Below are 19,837 nucleotides of genomic sequence, written 5' to 3'. Positions count from 1 at the left end.
AAAGGAGATGAACAGATATTAAAGGAAGACATTTATGCAGCCAAAAGACACATGAAAAAATGCTCATCATCACTGGCCATCAGAGAAACGCAAAACTAAACCGCAATGAGATACCATCTTACACCAGTTAGAATGGCGATCTTTAAAAAGTCAGGAAACAATAGGTGCTGAAGAGGATGTGGAGAAATAGGAACACTTTTACACTGTTGGTGGGACTGTAAACTAGTTCAACCATTGTGGAAGTCAGTATGGCGATTCCTCATGGATCTAGAACTAGAAATACCATTTGACCCAGCCATGCCATTGCTGGGTATATACCCAAAGGATTATAAATCATGCTGCTATAAAGACACATGCACATGTATGCTTATTGCGGCACTATTCACAATAGCAAAGACTTGGAACCAACCCAAATGTCCAACAATAATAGACTGGATTAAGAAAATGTGGCACATATACACCATGGAATACTATGCAGCCATAAAAAAAGGATAAGTTCATGTCCTTTGTAGGGACATGAATGAAGCTGGAAACCATCATTCTCAGCAAACTATTGCAAGGACAAAAAACCAAACATCGCATGTTCTCACTCATAGGTGGCAACTGAACAATGAGAACACTTGGACACAGGAAAGGGAACATCACACACCGTGGCCTGTCGTGGGGTTGGGGGAGCAGGGAGGGATAGCATTAGGAGGTATACCTAATGTAAATGATGAGTTAATGGGTGCAGCACACCAACACGGCACATGTATACATATGTAACAAACCTGCACGTTGTGCACATGTACCCTAGAACTTAAAGCATAATAATAAAAAAAAAGGAAATCAACTCCAAAAGGAACCCTCAAAACCATGCGAATATATGGAAATTAAATAACATGTTCCTGAATGATGACTGAGTCAAAAATGAAATCAAGATGGAAATTAACAAATTATTTGAACTGAACGATAATAGTGACACAACCTATAAAAACCTCTGGGATACAGCAAAGGCAGTGCTAACAGGAAATTCACAGCATTAAATGCCTACATTGATAAGTCTGAAAGAGCACAGACAATCTAAGGTCACATCTTGAGGAGCTAAAGAAACAAGAACAAACCAAACCCAAGCCCAACAGAAGAAAACGAGCAACCAAGATCAGAACAGTACTAAATGAAATTGAAACAAACATAAAAATACAAAAGATAAATACAACAAAAAGCTGGTTCTTTGAAAAGATAAATAAAATTGATAGACCATTAGTGTGATTAACCAAGAAAGAAGACAGAAGATCCAAATAAGCTCAATTAGAAACAAAATGGGATATAAAACAGCCAATACCATAGAAATACAAAATATCATTCAAGGCTACTATGAACACTTTTATGTGCATGAACTAGAAAACTAAAGGAGATGGATAAATTCCTGGAAATATACAACCCTCCTAGATTAAACCAGGAAGAAACAGAAACTCTGAACAGACCAATAACAAGCAACAAGAATGAAATGGTAATTAAAAAGTTACCAAAAAAAAAAAAAAAAGTCCAGGACTAGATGGATTCACAGCTGAATTCTATCAGACGTTTAAAGAAGAACTGATTACCAATCCTATTGACACTACTCCAGAAGATACAGAAAGAAGGAATCCTCCCAAAATCATTCTATGAAGCCGGTATCACCCTAATACCAAAACCAGAAAAGGACATAACCAAAAAAAGAAAACTACAAACCAATATCCCTGATGAACATAGATGCAAAAATCCTTAACAAAATACTAGCTAAACGAATCCAACAGAGATCAAAAAGATAATCCACCATGATCAAGTGGGTTTCATACCAGGGATGCAGGGATGGTTTAACATCTGCAAGTCAATAAATGTGATACATCACATAAAAAGAATTAAAAACAAAAATCACATGATCATCTCAGTAGATGCAGAAAAAGCGTTTGACAAAATCCAGTATCCCTTTATGTATGATTACAACCCTCAGCAAAATTGGTAAAGAAGGAACACACCTTAAGGTAATAAAAGCCATCTATGACAAGCCCACAGCTAACACTATACTGAATGGGGAAAAGTTGAAAGTATTCCCCCTGAAAACTGGAACAGGATAAGGATGTCCACTTTCACCACTTCTATTCAACATAGTACTGGAAGTCCTAGCAAGAAAAATTAGACAAGAGAAAGAAATAAAGGGCATCCAAACTGGCAAAGAGGAAGTCAAACTGTCACTGTTTGCTGATGACATAACCATATACCTAGATTATCCTAAAGACTCATCCAAAAAGCTCCTGAACTAGTAAATGAATTCAGCAAAGTTTCAGGATACAAAATTAATGTATACAAATCAGTAGCCCTGCTATACATCAACAACAACCAAGCTGAGAATCAAATCAAGAACTCAACCCCTTTTATAACAGCTTTAAAAACAAAAACAAAAAACTTAGGAATATACTTAACCAAGAGGTGAAAGTGAAAGACCTCTGCAAGGAAAACTACACAACACTACTGAAAGAAATTATAGATGACAAAACAAATAGAAACACATCCCATTTTCATGGATGGGTAGAATCAATATTGTGATAATGACCATACTACCAAAAGCAATCAACAAATTCAATGAAATTCCCATCAAAATACCACCACCATTCTTCACAGAACTAGAAAAAACAATCCTAAAATTCACATGGAACCAAAAAAGAGCCCACATAGCCAAAGCAAGACTAAGCAAAAAGAACAAATTTGGAGGCATCACATTACCCAACTTCAAATGATACTATAAGGCCATAGTCACCGAAACAGCATTGCACTGGAATAGAAACAGGCATACAGACCAATGGAACAGAATAGAGAAACCAGAAATAAAGAGAAATACTTACAGTCAACTGATCTTTGACAAAGCAAACAAAAACATAAAGTAGGAAAAGGAAACTATTCAACAAATGGTGCTGGGATAATTGGCAAGCCACGTGTAGAAGAATGAAACTGGATCCTCATCTCTCACCTTATACAAAAATCCACTCAAAATGGACCAAAAATTTACATCTGAGACATGAAACCATAAAAATTCTAGAAGATAACATTGGGAAAAGCCTTCTAGACACTGGCTTACGCAAAGACTTCATGACCAAGAACCTGAAAGCAAACGCAACAAAAACAAAGATAAATAGATGGAACTTAATTAAACAAAAAAGCTTCTGCACAGCAAAAAAACAATCAGCAGAAAAAGCAGACAACCCACAGAGTGGGAGAAAATCTTTGCAATCTATCTGACAAAAGACTAACATCCAGAATCTACAAGGAACCAAATTAGCAAGAAAAAAAAAATCCCATTAAGTGGGCTAAAGACATGAATAGACAATTTTCAAAATAAGATATACAAATGGCCAATAAACATATGAAAAAGTGCTCAACATCACTAATGATCAGGGAAATACAAATCAAAACCACAATGAGATACTACCTTACTCCTGCAACAATAACCATAAAATAAATCATAATCAAAAATAAAAAAACTCATAATCAAAAAATAAAAATAGATATTGGTGTGGATGTCATGAAAAAAGGAACACTTTTACACTGCTGGTTGGAATATAAACTAGTACACCATTATGGAAAACAGTATGGAGATTCCTTAAAGAACTAAAAGCAGATTTACCATTTGATCCAACAATCCCACTCCTGGATATCTATTCAGAGGAAAAAAAAAGTCATTATACAAAAAAGATACTTGCACATGCATGTTTATGGCAGCACAATTCAAAACTGCAAAAATATGGAACCAGCCCAAATGTCCATCAATCAACAAATGGATAAAGAAAATGTGGCGTATATATACCATGGAATACTACTCAGCAATAAAAAGAAACAAAATAATGGCATTTGCAGCAACCTAGATGGAACTGGAGACCATTATTTCACTCAGGAATGGAAAACCAAACATAGTATGTTCTCACTCATAAGTGGAAGCTAAGCTATGAGGATGCAAAGACATATGAATGATACAAGGAACTTTGAGGACTTGGAGGAAGGATAAGAGGGAGATGAGGGATAAAAGACTACACATTGGGTACAGCACGTACTTCTAGGGTGATAGGTGCACCAAAATCTCATAAATCACCACTAAAGAACTTATTCATGTAACCAAACACCACCTGTTCCCCCAAAACCTATTGAAATAAGACAAAATTCCAAAAATAAAATAAATATGTACATCTTGGTAAGGTACAGTTGATACTTAAACAACATGGGTTAAATCAAGTGGGTCCACTTATACACAGATTTTAAGAAATAAATGAGGCTGGGCGTGGTGGCTCATGCCTATAATCCCAGCACTTTGGGAGGCTAAGGTGGGTGGATCATGAGGTCAGCAGATTGAGACCATCCTGGCTAACACGGTGAAATCCCATCTCCACTAAAAATACAAAAATTAGATGGGTGTGATGGCACATGCCTGTAATCCCAGCTACTCAGGAGGCTGAGGCAGGAGAATCGCTTGAACTTGGGAGATGGAGGTTGCAGTCAGCTGAGATTGCAGTGCAGACTGGGCGACAGAGTGAGACTCTGTCTCAAAATAAATAAATAAATAAATAAATAAAATAAAAAAAGGAAAAGAAAAAAGAAATAAATGTATTTTTTTTAAAGAAAGAAAAAGAATTATCTCACAAGGATTTTAAGGCAGCCACCATTAAAATGCTTCAACGGGCAATTACCAACACATTGGAAACAAATGAAAAAAAACAGAAAGCTTGAGTAAAGAGTCTCAGCAAAGAAATACAGAATGTAAATAATGAAATTACAAAACCAAAATTACAATAACTGAAATCAATATCAGTGGATGGGTTCAATAGCAGAATGGATGTGACAGAAGAAGGAATCAGTGTACTAAAAATAAAACAATAGAAATTTGCCAGTCTGAACAATAGGAAGAAAACAAACTAAAAAAACAGAACTTTGGTGACTCGTGAAACTATAATAAAAGATTAATATTCACGTCATCAGAGTCCAAAAGGAGAGGAGAAAAAGGACAGAAAAATGATTTGAAAAAATATGACTGAAAAGTTCTCAAAAGACATAAACCTATAGATTCAAGAAGCCAAGTAAACCCCAGTGTAAACACCAAATCAATCCAGGCCAAAACACATCAAAGTCAAACTTCTGAAAACTGAAGACATAGAAAAAATTTTGAAAGCAGCAACAGAAAAACAACATTTTCCCTAGAGGGGAAAAAGAGTTTAATGACAGTAAATTTCTCATTAAAAACCATGGAAGCCAGAAGGAACTGGCACGATATCTTTCAGGTGCTAGGAGAAAACGCTTGTTAACTCAGAGTTCTTTATCCAGCAAAAATATCCTGCAGAAATGAAAAAAAAAATAAAAATATTTACAGAGAAAGGAGAATTTCTCACTAGCAGATCTGCTCTAAAAGAATAAAGAAAATTCTCTAAGCAGAAAGGAAATGAAAAAAGATCTCGGATAATCCAGGAATCGTGGATAATGAGGAAGGAAGGATGACAGAAGGAGGAAAAATATGTATAAATACAATAGATTCCTGTTTCACTTGAGTTCTCCAAATTATGTTTGACTGTTGAAGCAAAAATTATAATGCTGTATGATATAGTTCAAAATGTATGTAAAGAAAATAAAACTATTAATACACATAAAAATATAAACATGCACGTAATATACACATATACATATATTAGAAACACATAAAAATGTTAAGATAATTAAATGGGGGGGACTAAAGGGAGCAAAAGTTTCTATACTTTACTGGAAGTGATAAAATGTAGCATCACCAAGTAGCACTGTAGTACAGCCGACTATGACTTGTTGCATACAAAATGTAGTATCTAGAGTGATGACAAAAAAGCCATACAAAGAGATATACTTTAAAACACTGAATTCTAAAAAGTATTCAAGTAACCTGCAGGAAAGTCAGAAAAACAAACAAACTGTGACACATCCATACCATGGAAAACTAACTATATCAGCAATAAATAGGAATGATTCTTGACATCTCAACTTAGATGGATCTCAAGGGCATTATGCCAAGTAAAAAAAGTCAATCTCAAAGATTTTATACTACATGATTCCATTTATATAACATTCTCAAAATGACAAAATTATAGAGATGGTTACCAAGGGTGAGGGATGGTGGAAGGGAGTCAGGGTGTGTGTGATTATAAAGAGGCAGCACAGGGATATCACTGGGTTAAGGAATTCTGTATCTTGGTTGCAGTGCTGGTTACATGAATCCACACATGTGATAAAATACCAAAGAACGATATACTACTCGCTTTACACCAATGTCAATGTACTGGTTTTAATATTGTTCTATAGTTACATAAGATAGAACTAATAGGGGAAACTCGGTGAATGGTACAGTAAATATGGTATTTCTGTGTACTATGTTTTCAAATTCATGTGAATTTATAATTATTTCAAAATAAAAAGTTTAAAAAGTGAATTAATTCTGTGAATTATTTAAGAGTTCACTAATAGGATCACCATACCTGTAAGTAAATATTTTTGTTCTGTCTAATAGAAAAAAATTATAGCAACTTTATTCATAACAGATAAAAACTGGAATTAAGAAACCAATCTGAAAAGGCAACATATTGCATGATTCCAACTATATGACGTTCTGAAAAAGTTAAAACCATGGAGAGAGTAAAAGGTTCAGTGGGTTGCCAGGGGCTGGAGAAGGAAAAGGGATGAATAGGCAGAATGCAGAGGATTTTTAGGGCAGTGAAAATACTCTATATGATACTAGAATGGTGGACAGCTGTCATTATGCATTTATCCAAACCCATAGAATGTACAACACCAAGAGTGAACCCTAATGTAAACTATGGGCTTGGGGTGATTATGATGTCTCAATGAAGGTTCATCAGTTGTAGCAAATGTACCATTCTGGTGGGGATGTTGATAATAGGGAATGCTATACACTCGGGGAGATGAAGGTATGTGGGATATCTCTGTATCTTTTTCTCAGTTTTGATGTTGAACCTAAAATTGTTCTAAAAAAATGAAGTCTTTTGAAGAAACACTGGAAACGAAATGTTCATGAACAGGTGATTAAGTACACTGTGATATACTCATACAATGGAATACTACTCAGCAATTAAAAGAATGAACTACTAATACACACAACATATGAATTTCAAAAAATTAAGCCGAGAGAAAGAAGCTAGATTCAAAAGAGTACATAATAATTCAGTTTATAGGAGCAGTGTGAAGAAGCAGCAGGGAGAACGACCCCCAGACTGACCAAAGCCCACACAACGCACTTACGTCCTGCCACATCGCCACCACCATGCCCAAGAGAAAGGCTGAAGGGGATGCTAAAGGAGATAAAGCCAAAGTGAGGGACAAACCACAGAGAAGATCTGCGAGGTTGTCTGCTAAACCTGCTCCTCCAAAGCCAGAGACCAAGCCTAAAAAGGTCCCTGCAAAGAATGGAGAGAAGGTACTCAAAGGAGAAGTGGGAAAAGCTGACACTGGCATGGAGGGGAACAAGCCTGCAGAAAATGGAGACGCCAAAACAGACCACGCACAGAAAGGTGAGGGTGCTGGAGATACCAAGTGAAGCACGTGCATTTTTTATAACTGTGTACTTCTGGTGACTATACAGTTGGAAATACTACTTTTTATCAAGTTTTATAAAAATGCAGAATTTTGTGGGTTTTTTTTTTTTTTTTTGAGACAGAGTCTCACTCTATCGCCCAGGCTGGAGTGCAATGGCATCATCTCTGCTCACTGCAACCTCCGCCTCCTGGGTTCAAGCCATTCTCTAGCCTCAGCCTCCTGAGTAGCTGGGATTACAGACACATGCCACCACACCTGGCTAATTTTTGTATTTTTAGTAGAGATGGGGTTTCACCACGTTGGTCAAGCTGGTCTTGAACTGACCTCAAGTGATCCGGCTGCCTCGGCCTCCCAAGGTGTGTGCGTGTGTGTGTGTGTGTGTGTGTGTGTGTGTTTAAAAGCTATGTTGCTAGCACACAGAACACTTACTGTTGTTTTTGGGGGAAGGGGCATATGTCACTAATAGAATGTCTCCAAAGCTGGACTGATGTGGGGAAAATACCTTTCCCTTCTAGTTTTGAGAGACTTCCTCTTGGATCTCAGGAGGAGGGATTCCCTGACTTAGACACACATGGCCTCCTTGGCACAAAAGCCTGTGGGATGGAAAAACAAATTTGTTTTTATGTTCTTTTCTCCCTTTCCACCTTTCAGCATAGACTTAACTCCCTTTAACCCAGACATCTGCTGGGATCTGACTCCCAATAATTGGTTACCAGTGTGTCAGACAAACTGGATGTTCAGTGATACCACTGAGATGGAGCCCCTCAAAGGAGCAGTGGTTCCGTTTCTAGATTGTGGATCTTCAGATAAATTCTGTCATTTTCATTTCACTTCCTGAGTCAGGATCAGCAAGGTGAAAAGTCGTTAAACAATATTCTAAATGTGAAATGTCAACCCTCACTCTAAACTTTCCCTGTTCAGAGCATCACATGAAGACTTAATTGGGTTTACAGTGGCTTTCTGATTTTTGGTAGTCCACTGAAGAAGGGAGTTTGAAAGTTGTTGTATGCTGTTAATGATTTTCTGCCCATGTCCTGCCCGAAATACCATGATTATTTATGGAAGGTATCTTTAATAAAGCTGGATACAGTTTGGCTAGGAAAAAAAATTCCATTTATACAATATTCTGGAATAGGTAAAACTATAGTGATGAAGTACAGATCGGTAATTATTAGATGTAGGGAGAGATTTTGACCAAAAAGGGAAAGCCAGAAGTTTTCTAGGGTGATGGGACTGTTTGTTTCCTATTTGTAGTGGTAGTTATATGGATCCATACATGCGTTAAAGCTCACAGAACTTATGTAAAGTCAGTTTTGGGCCGGGCATGGTGGCTCACGCCTGTAATCCTAGCACTTTGGGAGGCTGAGGTGGGCGGATCACTTGAGATCAGGATTTCGAGACCAGACTGGCCAACATGGTGAAATCTTGGTCTCTAGTAAATACACAAAATTAGCTGGGCATGGAGGCAGGCACCTATAATCCCAGCTACTTAGGAGGCCGAGGCACAAGAATCGCTTGAAAATGGGAGGCGGAGGCTGCAGTGAGCTGAGATCATGCCACTGCACTCCAGCCTGGGCAACAGAGTGAGACCCCATCTCAAAAAAAAGGTCAGTTTTACTCTATGTAAATCTTAAAAATTAACAACAAAATAAAATAATTTCCCATCACAACTTTTCAAATTCTATCTTCAATTATTTAGTAGATAAGTAAAGTGTATTCTAGTCTTAGTTCTGTTACCACCTATACAACACTTGAGGATGTAGCTTCACACCCTTAGTTTCACTTTGCAAAATGAAAGGGGATAATCAAATGATTTCTTTTTTCTTTTTTGAGCCTTTTCTTATTCTAAAACCTATTCCTATTCCATGTTTCTGTTAAATTTTTATTATTTTTAGAATTAACAAGGAACACAAAATATTTTAATGTTCTCAAGTGGACTCCATAAACTTCCTTCAGACAGTGTGGGCTGGCTTGCAATATTCTTGTTATTGGTTTTATGTGATCTTTTATGAGCTCTAAACATTTGACCTTACTTAGTAGCTCTGTGTAGATGATTATTAGATAGCACTCTCATCTTTGGAATAATCAGGCTTCTGACTATAAGAGCTGTACAAGATTTCTATCTCCTGGCTGGGCATGGTGGCTCACACCTGTAATCTCAGCACTTTGGGAGGCCGAGGCAGGTGGATCACTTGAGGTCAGGAGTATCGAGACCAGCCTGGCCAACATGGTGAAACCCCATCTCTACTAAAAATACAAAAATTAGCCAGGTGGGGTGGCACCTGTAATCCTAGCTACTCACCTGTAATCCCAGGAGGCTGAGGTCAGAGAATCGCTTGAACCCAGGAAGCAAAGGTTGCAGTGAGCCAAGATTCACCATTGCACTCCAGCCTGGGCAACACAGTGAGACTCCATCTCAAAAAAAAAGTCTATTTCCTTTATTATATCAGACCTTGTATATAGTTCGCTGTAAAAAAGTATGTGAACTGCCATTTCTGCCAGCAAAATGATGGCTATTGTTATCAATTTTTATAATATGTGGTATTCATATTGCTGGAGAAAAGAAAGTACGCCATTTTTACTGAATTCATTCCATATAATCAAAAACTTTCTTTTTTAACCCTACATAGAAAATCTGGCGTCACCAAATCTTTTGCAAAGATCTTCATTTCTCCTATAGAAGAGCTGCAGACTAGCAACGTATTATACTACCAAATCTTATATTAAAATGTTCTGTTTATATATAAGAATAAGCAAAGCTATTGAGGAAGTTCATACAATTTAAGAATCAAATTTAATAACTTCATAGAAAACCCTCATTGCAATTAGCAACTTTTCATTTAAATTTTTTTGGAGATGGGTTTTCATAAAAGAAATAAAAAGACCCAAGAGCAAATTATTATCTTTTTCAACAATACTCTCAATTTTGTACAGCAGAATAATTTTTGAATATTTATGAAAATCATCCAAATTTCTCACATTGAGAATTAAGAAAAATAAAGGTGGCATATATATGCTAATGAAATATTCAATAACTACTTGAATATTTATACTTACTTGGTACTATTTTTCTCTGATAAATTCAAATAACTGGGCAACTCAAGGTGGACTGATCTTACAAATGTAGGCCAACAGATTCTGTAATTCTCCTTTATTACCTATACTTCTATTTTTTAAAACTCTGAATCAACCCATTTAATTCTTTCAAATACAACATGAAGAAATAAAATGAAGCCCTGAGCTACACTTAATCATTTAATTGCTAAGCAGCAATACACTTACAAAAGAAAAAACCAATCAATATTTCCATATAATTCTATCACCATGTTAAACTTTAAAATAACTTGGTCAAGAAGGAAGCTATAAATTAAATTTATTTCCTGGGTGTTTAGATCACACACCCAAATATACACATACATACATATACACATAAATCAACAGCTCCATATTTCCCTTATTGCCATCCTGAGGTTTACTGAATATGACATCAAAGAGTTCCTCGAATTTCCATACATCTAAGAACTTATCTCATTTTTAGAAAATATCCTGGCACAGAAAGCAGACTACACAGAAATAAATCTACATTAAAACTAAATAATCAATGGCTAGGGAAAACAATTTAATGCTAACGAATTAGTCAACATGACTCATTAAAAAATGTACTGTTTCAGCAATTTCTTTATTGAAATAGTTTAAAAAGTTAAAAGGCTTTGTGTATTAAAACCATGCCTTCTGAATCACAAGGCCATCCACGTGTACAAAGGGAATGTTTTAATAAGAATGGGACACCAGCCTGGAAGCCTGGCTTGCTTGCAGTTGACTCTAGATCAGGAATTCTTTAAGCCTAAAGCCAAACAAGAGAAACTCACAAATCACAGGAAAAAGCCCAGTCATCTTGAAAAATTCTAAACCCTCAGTTAAATGTCATAACTTTTTTATGAACACTAAATCACAATGGGCCAATGAGAAACTAACAGTAGTCCTTAAAACTGACTACAATAGGGGCTGGCTTAGCAAGACACAATCATATTATAATAGGTACAATTTAATGAAACTGTGTTAGGAGTTTGAAGTTTCCAGGAAACTAGCTCCTGAGTTATCTCAAAACAAAAACCAAAAAATTAATTACTATGAAGGGGCCTCTTCATCTTTTCCTTTAAAGCACCATTAAAAAGTGGCTGTAAAAAAAACCTTTGCATATGTTTTGAAGTCATACATAGAGCTGAGAATTAACAACTAGCTCTATTCAAGTCTGCATCAAATATCATTTTGAATTCCACGGATCTGTGATGGCATGAAAATGGGTACGCAGTAAGAGGTGGAGCTCTGTAGGGCAGGGCATAAGGAAAGAACATCAGCAGCTGGGCAAGAGAATCTTATAATGGACTCTTAAGAAAAACAGACTTCAGAAAGGACATAATACATTTTTCTTCTCTAAAATAAGTCAAATCTCATAATGCTGCTTTCAAATTTTGTTGTATATCAACACCATCCTTTGCTGTTTTCCTTATTTGATTAGAACCATCTGGGAGATCCTCCTTTCTTTTATTAGTTCTACAGAATATATGCAGTTAATCATCTTAAAAAAAAACTTTTTAATATAGAACAACAACTAGAGATTGTATTAATGATCAAATTTTCATATCTGCAGAGAAAGCATCATCATACCATGGGATCTAGAAAATCAGTTTCTTTTAAAGGAAAGACAATTCAGAAAAAAAAAATTCTATAAGAAAAACTGCTCATACCCACATACTAGTTTTAAAATTATTTTCTTTCCAATTAAAAAAATACTAAAAAGTTACACAAAAGTTGTAGCTCTACAACTACAAAGTGGAAATAAAAAAGAAAACCCATTTCAATAAAGGCAATGAAATAATTAATTTTACGTAAAGCTTAGCTTCCCATGCTTATTTATTCGTTTTCAAAGTATCCTTTTAAATTAACTGAAATTTTCCTTAGCTCACCTACAATTTATGAATACTTTATTATAAAGTATGATTTCTCTTTGCATTATTTAGTCAAGATAATGTATGTTATTGATAAACACAAGGATATTAAAAGTCAATTATGCTTATTCTTAATCCAGGAATAAATGAAAACCAAAATTAAATCAACTCATAGACCTTATTACTTGCCACTTCCTTACCTCTTTGTTACTGTTATTTATATAATGTAGTCATTACTACTTTCATATCAGAAAATGTTTGTTACTCCTGCTTGGATTTTTTCATAAATCACTGAATTCTAACTTTCTCACAAAATAGTACTTCATTGAAGATGTAATTAGTCTCACTAAAGCAAGAAAACATGATAAACTCGGTTGAGGGTCACAGAGTCACTTAGTCTAGCCCAGCTATATGACCAATTCAATCTGGTCATGCATACAATGAAGAGAATAATATTTAACCCACAAGAGTATGGTGATGAGGCTCACATGAGATTAATGTATGTAAAAGAGCAAAGAGCTTTGAAATGTTTACAGTGCCATACAAATGTGAAGGTCTCAGTCTCATCATCTTCACATGGGAGGATTCAATGAAGTGATCTCTAAAGACTTTTCTCGCAACCAAAAATTCTTAGCTATTCACATGTGTAGCACATTTTAAAAATCTACTGATAGGATAATTGTATCCTACTACTGATAATTGTATCCTATCTACTGATAGGATAATTGTAAGGGACTTACGGAACAATGAAGTCAATCTTCTAATCTTACAAAATGTACGAAAACAGGCTAAGATACTTGTAGAGCACATGAGTTAGTAGGAAAGCTGGGAATTGAAAGAACCCAGATCTGAGCCCCACCTTCAAAGTCCTTTCTATCATATGTTGTTGTTCACTATTCTGTGAATTTAAAATCTCTCTTCACCATAGGATCATGTAACCTAAATTACTTTTTCAAACTGGTTACAATGAAAAGCTTGTTAAGATGGAAATATTATTTTGGTGAGGCGATTTAACTGCTAATAGTTGAATTAAGAATGTTTACAAATGACACTAATAGCAAAAGGAGCTCAGACTAAATTGTCCAGCTATTTGTTTGGTTTGTGTAATACTAAATTTTAAGTCGGCTGGGTGCAGTGGCTCAAGTCCGTAATCCCAGTACTTTGGGTGGCCGAGGCAGGCAGATTACGAGGTCAGGAGATCAAGACCATCCTGGCTAACATGGTGAAACCCCGTCTTCTCTACTAAAACAAATACACACACACACACACACACACACACACACACACACACACACACACACACACACACAGTTAGCCAGGTGTGGTGGCACGCACCTGTAGACCCAGCTACTTGGGAGGCTGAGGCAGGAGAATTACTCGAACCCGGAAGGCAGAGGTTGCAGTGAGCCAAGATCGCGCCACCGCACTCCAGCCTGGGCGACAGAGTGAGACTCGTCTCAAAAAAATAAATAAATAAAAAATAAGTCAATAGACATGGTGTAAACCCTATCTAACCTTTCCCAATACACAGTTTTGAATCTGCTTTTGGTACTTACTAGCTATGTGATCTCGGACAATTTGCTTATTTGTTTTAAAGATGAGGGATAACACCAAGTATGTCACCTGGCTGTCGTGAATTAAATAAGTTAGTTCATGTTAAGTCCTTACAATAGTGTCTAGCACATAGTAAGTGCTTATAAATGTTAGTTCCCATCTCTAATCTTCTAAACTTTTGAGGAATAGAGAATACTCTCCCCTTTTTACTTCATCAGAAAAGTAAATGAAATAAATTCCTTAAATGAAAGTAAATTCCTTATATGAAATACATATAATCTCCACCCTCTACTTCAGTAAACAACAACTAAACCTAAATAAAATAGGGAACATTGTGACATAATGGAAGGCAAATATGGTTTGGAGTCAACAGATACGAGTCTGAATCCCACCTTAACTCTTTAAGAGCTTCTGACCTCAAGCAATTTACCAAACCTCACAAAACTTTCCATGCTAAAATGAGATTGCTATCTAGCTTTTTATAATTTTGTCTTTCATATTCATAGTTAAGTTGCAAATCATTTGATATCCCCTATTGTCATTTTTTTTTTATTGCATCTATTTGATTCTTCTCTCTTTTCTTCATTAGTCTGGCTAGCAGTCTATCTATTTTGTCGATCTTTTCAATAAAACAGCTCCTGCATTCATTGATTTTTTGAAGGGTTTTTCGTGTCTCTATCTCCTTCAGTTCTGCTCTGATCTTAGTTATTTCTTGTTTTCTGCTAGCTTTTGAATTTGTTTGCTCTTGCTTCTCCAGTTCTTTTAATTTCGATGTTAGCGTGTTGATTTTAGATCTTTCCTACTTTCTCTTGTGGGTATCTAGTGCTATAAATTTCCCTCTATACACTGCTTTAAATGTGTCCCAGAGATTCTGGTATGTTGTATCTTTGTTCTCAAAGACCATTTGATTTCAAAGAACATCTTTATTTCTGCCTTCATTTCGTTATTTACCCAGTAGTCATTCAGGAGCAGGTTGTTCAGTTTCCATGTTGTTGTGCGGTTTTGAGTGAGTTTCTTAATCCTGAGTTCTAATTTGATCGCACTGTGGTCTGAGAGACTGTTATGATTTCTGTTCTTTTGCATTAGTTGCAAATAGCTTGAAAAGGGCATGTCTTATTCATCTTTGTCTCCTCCATACTACCATGGCAAGGTTTAAAATTATTAGATTTTTGCTGGAATAAGACAGGAGATTAATAAAAGAGATTCAAGACCAGAATAAACATGTTACATTATGGAAAGAAAAAGTACAAACCTGGTTTAATTGGCTCCAACTCTGGGCATTATGTTGTTGCTTCCTTTTCTTTCCTTACAAATGGATCTCAAGTATTCTTTTCCTATTAGAAGATGCAAAGTGGGGAAGATATATTAATAAAGGGCATTTGAATCACTCTTTAAAACTAAGCATTCTTTAATTCACCATAAGGCAGAATCAAACTCTTATTCTATTTGATGAATTTGTTTTTAAGCTATAAAATAACTAAAAGGTGTTTTAATTGGTTAATACAACAGAAACATTATAGGCTTAAGTAGCCAAAAAGTAAACATATAGTGCATTAAAATAAATTTGTTCCTTACTTCAAAAAATTACTTTCAAAGAATAGCAATACCTGTGTTAAAGATAACTTCACTATTCAGGGGTTGCATGAAACAGTGTAGTTTATTATAATACATTACACAAAATACTTCTGGTTCCTACAGTTCTTAACCTTTTGGGTGGAAGGTGAGTGGTGAGTTATACAAAACTTTGATTATCCAAAAGAAGCTATAAATTGCATCTTCATAAAAATGTATATATATGCATCATATCTTGCATATAATTTTAGTTGAGTCATGAAACCCAGTCATGTACCCTGTAGGTCTCTAAAACCTGTTGGTAGACTCTGTTCTTGAGTTTCTAAAAATGAATAGACTTAAGAAAATGAAGAAATAGTGACCCAGAGAGATGAAAAAGATTAAATAAGGCCACACTGTACTCAGGAAGAGAAGGATGTTCAACTACCATATTAATCCACATAAGACTGACCATGCAAAATTTACTGTAAATCAGTGCCTTCGGGTCAGAGTAATTCTTACAACAAAACCAGAATAGGAGACTTCATGGTGCCTAGTACATAGCAGCTCATGAAATGATACGAATTTAAAAACATTTGTCAAGTAATGAAAATGGATAAAATATAAAAATGCAACTTCCAAGTAAATGAAATGTTTTCCAGCTGAACAAAATAAGTGGCAAACTTAAACGTTTATTATCTACTATATAACATTATATAATATCCTACTATTCAAGAATGCTTAAAGAGTGATTCAAAAAGGATAAAGTTGTCCTCCTTTTAACAGTAATTAGGCAAAGACATAGAGCTTCTTCCTTCCCAGTTTCCTTTTTGGGTTCCTCTTTTTCCCCCTCCTCCTAGGGTTCACTGTTTTGCCCACTTCACACTCACATTTTCTGTATTCCTCCCAGGACTGGGAGGAACTCAGATGAAAACCCTGAATCCTAACCTTTCACCTGAGCCTCAGACTCCTACATCCAGTTGTTTGTTGGATGTTTCTAACTGAAGGTAATATAGGCAAAAACTCAGTATATGCCAAACTGAGCTGTCCATCTTTTCCTAGAATCTGTTCCTTTTTAAAGTCCCTGTCACAGCAGAACAACAGCCCCTTAACTTCTCAAGCCAAAAGTCAGGCAATTATCTCACACTTCACCAGTCATCTTCAGTTCTTACTGATTTCTACTTTAAACACTTTCCAAGTCTATTTCCTCAATTCCATCCCTATTAATAGTATCTAAATCCAAGTTATCTCTCAATATGACCAAATCAGTAACCTAACTCATCTCCCCATCTCTACTTTTATCCTACCTCAAATTTATTTACATACTTCTGCCAACACGATTGGTTTAAAATAAAAATTTTGCCACATCAAGCACTATCATACATCAAACCCTCATTATGTCAAACTCTTCAAAGCAACCCAGCACTAACAGAATAAAGTCCTTTATTCAAAGAATAAATGTCCAAGTATGACATATAAAGTCCTCAATGACCAGGCTCATACCTATCTCTTCAGCTTTATTTCCTATCTCCTACTTTATTGCACCACAGCCATACTGAACTATTTGTCAATCCCATGTATTCTCATGCTGTTCTCTTTGCCAGTATATCTTTACCTGCCTTCCACACATAGGAAATTCTTGCTTATTCAGGTACAAGATCACTTTCTCTGGAAACTCTGACCACAGCATACTTCTCTACACCACCAAGCTCACATATCATTGCAACAAGCACTCAGGAGAGATTTAACTGAATATTAACGAAACTACGCAAACTAATGACAAAGCAGCATATAATTTATATACATAAAACCAGTGAGAAGGGAAACTAAATGGATTTTAGTAAGTCTTTTTGGAGAAAATGTCTTAACCTGGAGGATCCAAGGAGTAATTGTTCAGATTGCTGAAGAGAAGAAATAAAAGTATTTCAATGAGGCCGGGTGCGGTGGCTCACGCCTGTAATCCCAGCACTTTGGGAGGCCAAGGCAGGCAAATCACGAGGTCAGGAGATCAAAACCATAATGAAACCTCATCTCTACTAAAAATACAAAAATTAGCCGGGCGTGGTGGCGGGCGCCTGTAGTCCCAGCTACTCAGGAGGCTGAGGCAGGAGAATGGCGTGAAACCAGGAGGCGGAGCTTGCAGTGAGCCCAGATGGTGCCACTGCACTCCAGCCAGGGCGACAAAGCAAGACTCCGTCTCAAAAAAAAAAAAAAAGTATTTGAATGAGTAAAACAGAGATGGAAATGAATACATTCAATTCATAGGAGGCTAAGAAGACATGTATTGCAAGGTTTGGAGGAACAGTAAACAGCAAATGTAAATTAACAAATGCAGCTATCCCTATAAAGAGGCTTAAATACCATAACCAATAATTCACCAAAGACCTTCAAATATTTTTTTCTGAAACCATATGGCAAAGTTGACATTTAGGTACTATCCTGTACTTTCATTGGAGATATATTAAAGAAATATTTTCATCTTTTAGTCACTTCCCTGCATCCTTATAGGTTTAAGAAGGTATCCCCACTGAATTAGCACTTACTGAAGAACTTTACATAAAATTCTCAAATTATAACACATCTCTATGTTGCATAATAGTTTATTGAAATTGGAATAAGGTAACATAAGACTCTATTTCAATTAGGTCAAGGGCTGGTTAATCTTACAAAACAGTCTTTAATACTAGAACATTAGGTTGCTCCAAGTAAGCAGGGAAAGTGAAAATACAGTATACTTGATGTTAAATTCACAGAGGATTTCAACTGCAAATACTTTGCTTTCTAAATGCAATATAATTAAAAAGCATCAATCCTTAAACTTAAATACACGACCGGGTGCAGTGCCTCACGCCTGTAATCCTAGCACTTTGGGAGGCCGAGGCTGGCGGATCACCTGTGGTCAGGAGTTCGAGTCCAGCCTAGCCAACATGGTGAAATCCCATCTCTACTAAAAATATAAAAATTAGTGGGGCATAGTGGCAGGAGCCTGTAATCCCAGCTACTCAGGAGGCTGAGGCAGACAGAATTGCTTGAACCCAGGAGGTGAAGGTTACAGTGAGCTGAGATCGTGCACTCCAGCCTGGGCGACAGAGCCAGACTCTGTCTCAGAAAAAGAAAGAAAGAAAGAAAGAAACCAAAACACCTAAAATTATACACTAGTCATAGTGCAGAAGAATAAATCTATGAGGTATTTCCATGTGAAGAGCGAATATTAAGGTCATCTCCCAAAAATAAGGAGAAAAAGATGCTGTTATAATTACTTTTTTTTTTTTTTTTTTTTTAAGACGGAGTCTCATTCTGTTGCCCAGGCTGAAGTGCAGTGGCATGATTCAGCTCACTGCAACCTGTCTCCCAGGCTCAAGTGATTCTCCTGCCTCAGCTTCCCGATTAGCTGGGATTACAGGAGCCTTGCGTGTCACGCCCAGCTAATTTTGTTTTGAGACAGAGTCTCACTCTGTCGCCCAGGCTGGAGTGCAGTCCACAATCTTGGCTCACTACAGCCTCCATTTCCCTGGTTCAAGCGATTCTCCTACCTCAGCCTCCAGAGTAGCTGGGATTACAGGTGCCCAGCACCATGCCCGGCTAATTTTTGTATTTTTAATAGAGATGGGATTTCATCATGTTGGCTGGTCTCAAACTCCTGACCTCAAGTGATCCACCTGTCTTGGCCTCCCAAAGTGCTGGGATTGCAGGCATGAGCCACTGTGCCTGGCTAATTTTATATTTTTAGTAGAGACAGGGTTTCACCATGTTGGCCAGGCTGGTCTCAAACTCCTGACCTCAACTGATACACCCGCTTCAGCCTCCCAAAGTGTTGGGATTACAGGCATAAGCCACCTTGCCCAGCTTCTTCTTCTTTTTTTTTTTTTTTTTCGCTCAGTTGCCCAGACTGGCACACTGGAGGGCAGTGGCGTGATCAGGGATCACTGCAGCCTCCACCTCCCAGGCTCAAGAAATCCTCCCACCTCAGCCTCTCTGGTAGCTGGGACTACAGGTGCATACTACCATGTCTGACTAATTCTTTTCTATTTTTTTGTAGAGATGGAGTTTTGCCTTGTTACCCAGGCTGGATAACTACTCTTGATGACATAAAATCTACTGTTTGCAGTAAAGGCAGAAAGCATTCACCCTAATACCTTAGTTAGAAGACTACAGAATCAGTCAGAAGAAGATCAAGTCAGAAACATAAGCAGCACAAATAAATCAGC

The 19,837-nt window shown here is 36.6% G+C and overlaps 2 protein-coding genes across 28 annotated transcripts in view; one reads left to right on the top strand and one right to left on the bottom strand.

Moving 5' to 3' along the window:
* PEAK1 (pseudopodium enriched atypical kinase 1) overlaps positions 1 to 19,837 on the bottom strand; it is a 293,590-nt gene that overhangs the window by 145,765 nt on the left and 127,988 nt on the right. For 24 of the 27 annotated variants that reach the window (XM_063638673.1, XM_063638670.1, XM_063638674.1 and 21 more), the window contains one exon: positions 15,331 to 15,412. The gene's annotated coding sequence lies outside the window, so the exon portion shown is untranslated. Of the gene's footprint in view, positions 1 to 13,859; positions 13,981 to 15,330; positions 15,413 to 19,837 lie in introns of all 27 variants that reach the window. The other 3 variants (XM_063638668.1, XM_063638665.1, XM_063638675.1) reach the window with 1 other exon arrangement.
* Positions 6,622 to 8,146, top strand: LOC129482202 (non-histone chromosomal protein HMG-17-like). The gene has a single exon (XM_055277630.2). The coding sequence runs from the start codon at positions 7,304 to 7,306 to the stop codon at positions 7,574 to 7,576; it is 273 nt and encodes a 90-aa protein (XP_055133605.1). The 5' UTR covers positions 6,622 to 7,303; the 3' UTR covers positions 7,577 to 8,146.

This window comes from Symphalangus syndactylus, chromosome 5 (genome assembly GCF_028878055.3).
Source record: "Symphalangus syndactylus isolate Jambi chromosome 5, NHGRI_mSymSyn1-v2.1_pri, whole genome shotgun sequence".
Classification (NCBI taxonomy): Eukaryota; Metazoa; Chordata; class Mammalia; order Primates; family Hylobatidae; genus Symphalangus; species Symphalangus syndactylus.
The sequence above is the reverse complement of the archived record's forward strand: the minus strand, read 5'-3'. Positions and strand labels throughout refer to the sequence as shown.